General features: G+C 40.8%; 1 protein-coding gene across 2 annotated transcripts in view; it reads left to right on the plus strand.

Annotated features, from left to right (window-relative positions):
* Window positions 1-2,407, plus strand: part of rmnd1 (required for meiotic nuclear division 1 homolog) — a 10,606-nt gene extending 8,199 nt beyond the window's left edge. For both annotated transcript variants that reach the window (XM_014021309.1, XM_014021310.1), the window contains one exon: window positions 2,235-2,407. In XM_014021309.1, coding sequence (XP_013876763.1) covers window positions 2,235-2,267 — 33 coding nt within the window. In that variant the 3' untranslated portion in view covers window positions 2,268-2,407. The remainder of the gene's footprint in view (window positions 1-2,234) is intronic.

The raw sequence follows: 2,407 nt of genomic DNA on the forward strand, positions 1-2,407 counted from the left end.
TATATATATTACAGTTTATTTGTGAAATCAGATGTGTTTTCTCCTCTGTTGTTACATGCATTTTGTTTTTAAACAGTCAGCCCTTACTCAGGGCTGTTAGCCATTATCTACCACAGGTCAGACATTTGCCCTCTCAGCTAATGGCTTCAGTGAATCATAAGGTCACGTAACTAGTGTGCACTTTAGCTGTCTTGTATAACTCTATGGGGCTTCTCTGTAAAACAGGATTTTAGTCACTTTGCTGCTCTGGATCAAACAGGTGAGTTATCAACAATGACCTGAGAGAATCAGCTGCTGCTCAGCAATCTGAGAGGGGTCAAAGGTCATTAAGAGTCCATCATTCTACAAAGACCAGGGGCCTCATGTATAAACGGTGCGTACGCACAAAAAAGTTACATGCGCCAGGTTCTACGCCCACGTTGGAATGTATCAAAATGTTCAAATATGTCAGCCCTTTGGACATTTACCTGTCTAATGAGCCTCAAAAATCTATATTTTTTTGCTAAAAATCCGAAGGCTACCACTCGTACCCGCTCGTGGGGGTGGGGTGGGGGTCTGTACGTGGAGATGACAGCACCTGACGTAACGCAGGAGGGAAGGAGAGAGGAAGAATTGGATAACTTGATGGTTTATTTATTTATTTATTTATTTATTTTTTATGTCCGTTCCATGCCGTGTTCAACTAAATAGACAACAACTAACCAGCTTCAACTTCACATTCAGGAGATGTCTGTAAATTTCAGGAAAATCTCAGGCTTTGGTTATCCTGTGCGAATGCGCCACATAAAACAATGTAACCCCACTCCTTATTTAGACAGTTTTCTAACTCATTCTCCATTTAATGTATAATTTTCCTGCATCTAAAAATCATTTCTGATCCCACAGACAGGAATCGGAGGAGAATCTCACACCTGGACACATTTACATCTATTTTATGATTTAAATGGAGGCGTGTCAGGGGAGGAGTCTCAGGTGTATCAGTTCCACGTTCGTTGGGATGTATAAAGGAAAGGTGCGCAGGAACCTGCGTACACATGGATTAATACATCTGAATATTTTGGTGCGGCGCACTTTTCTAAATTTGTCCGTACGTCAATTTTTAGTGTGAAAGCTGCGCAATCCTTTATGCATGAGGCCCCAGATGAATCACAAGTAGAAAACATTTACAGTATTTTCCGGACTATGAGTCACTTTGGTGTAAAAGTCGCAACAGTCAAAAAATACGTCATGAAGAGGAAAAAAACATAGATAAGTGTCACCTGACTATAAGTCACAGGCATCATTTAGTCTGGAAGAAGCCAGTAACACAGAGAAGATAGCTCCTGCTAAACAGGTGAGAGTAACTGTGAGTTATTTGCAATGACTGTAGCTTTTTCTTCACACGAGTTCAGCTAAATCCACAAGTTACCAAAAAAAAAACAAGTTACCAACAACAACTGTGTCGTCCTGCCCTCTCGTCATTGCTGGATGCTCCAATACAATCTTCAGTTCTTTTCCTTTGAGTTTGCTGTAGTTCATTATTGTTGAGCGCAAATAAAACAAAATTATATCCGCATGTTTGAAATTTTGATCCCTGCTGGCCGTTGTCTACAGCGAGGCAGCTCTCTGTTCAGACTCAACCAGCCGGGCCCAGTGCCTTCCGGTAAGTTCACCAGTCTCATTCTTCAGTGCAGTAAGATAACCTCTGCTTTTTGCAGTCCTTCACGTTACTCATTCACTCCAAACGTTCTGCTAACAGCAATAAATAACTACGAAACAACATAAACTGCGTTAATCACAAGCCTAGAGTACCATCTCATGGTTGCAGACTGTAATGTTTACTCCTTGGTTCATGTCAGTCAATATGAGTCGGTCAGAAAATGCATCATGAAGAGAAAAGAAAAACATAAAAGTCGCTCTGGAGTTAAAGTCGCAGGACCAGTCAAACCATAAAAAAGTGACTTATAGTCGAAAAATACAGTAATACAGCTGAGGGTCTTCATCCCAAAGGTCAGAGAAATGAACTCCATCTCAGATTCTGTCAGCACAGTGGTGGAGTGCTGACGGCTCGGGATCCTCAGTCATTGAGTGAACCATGAACAGCTTTTGATCACCTGTGGTCGGATTAATTTTTAAATCTGTTAAAGATTAGTTTGTATTCATTCTGTCCTCTGAGTGAAACAACACAAAGATGGTTCCTGGTTTCTCCTCTTAGCTAGAAAAATAAAACACATGTGTTGTTTGTTTCCTTCAAGGTGATGTTTGAACTGGCAAAGATGATTTTCTGACCTGCTGCTCCGATATGACCAAACCTCAAGATCCAAAGAAACCAGGTTCCTGTGATCGGACTGAAGTGGAACATGTCATCACAGCCTCATAAGGATCAGAGCTTAATTATTAAAGCTGATTATAAAATGTATTAAATGGA

Source organism: Austrofundulus limnaeus, unplaced genomic scaffold (assembly GCF_001266775.1).
Source record: "Austrofundulus limnaeus strain Quisiro unplaced genomic scaffold, Austrofundulus_limnaeus-1.0 Scaffold287, whole genome shotgun sequence".
Taxonomy (NCBI): Eukaryota; Metazoa; Chordata; class Actinopteri; order Cyprinodontiformes; family Rivulidae; genus Austrofundulus; species Austrofundulus limnaeus.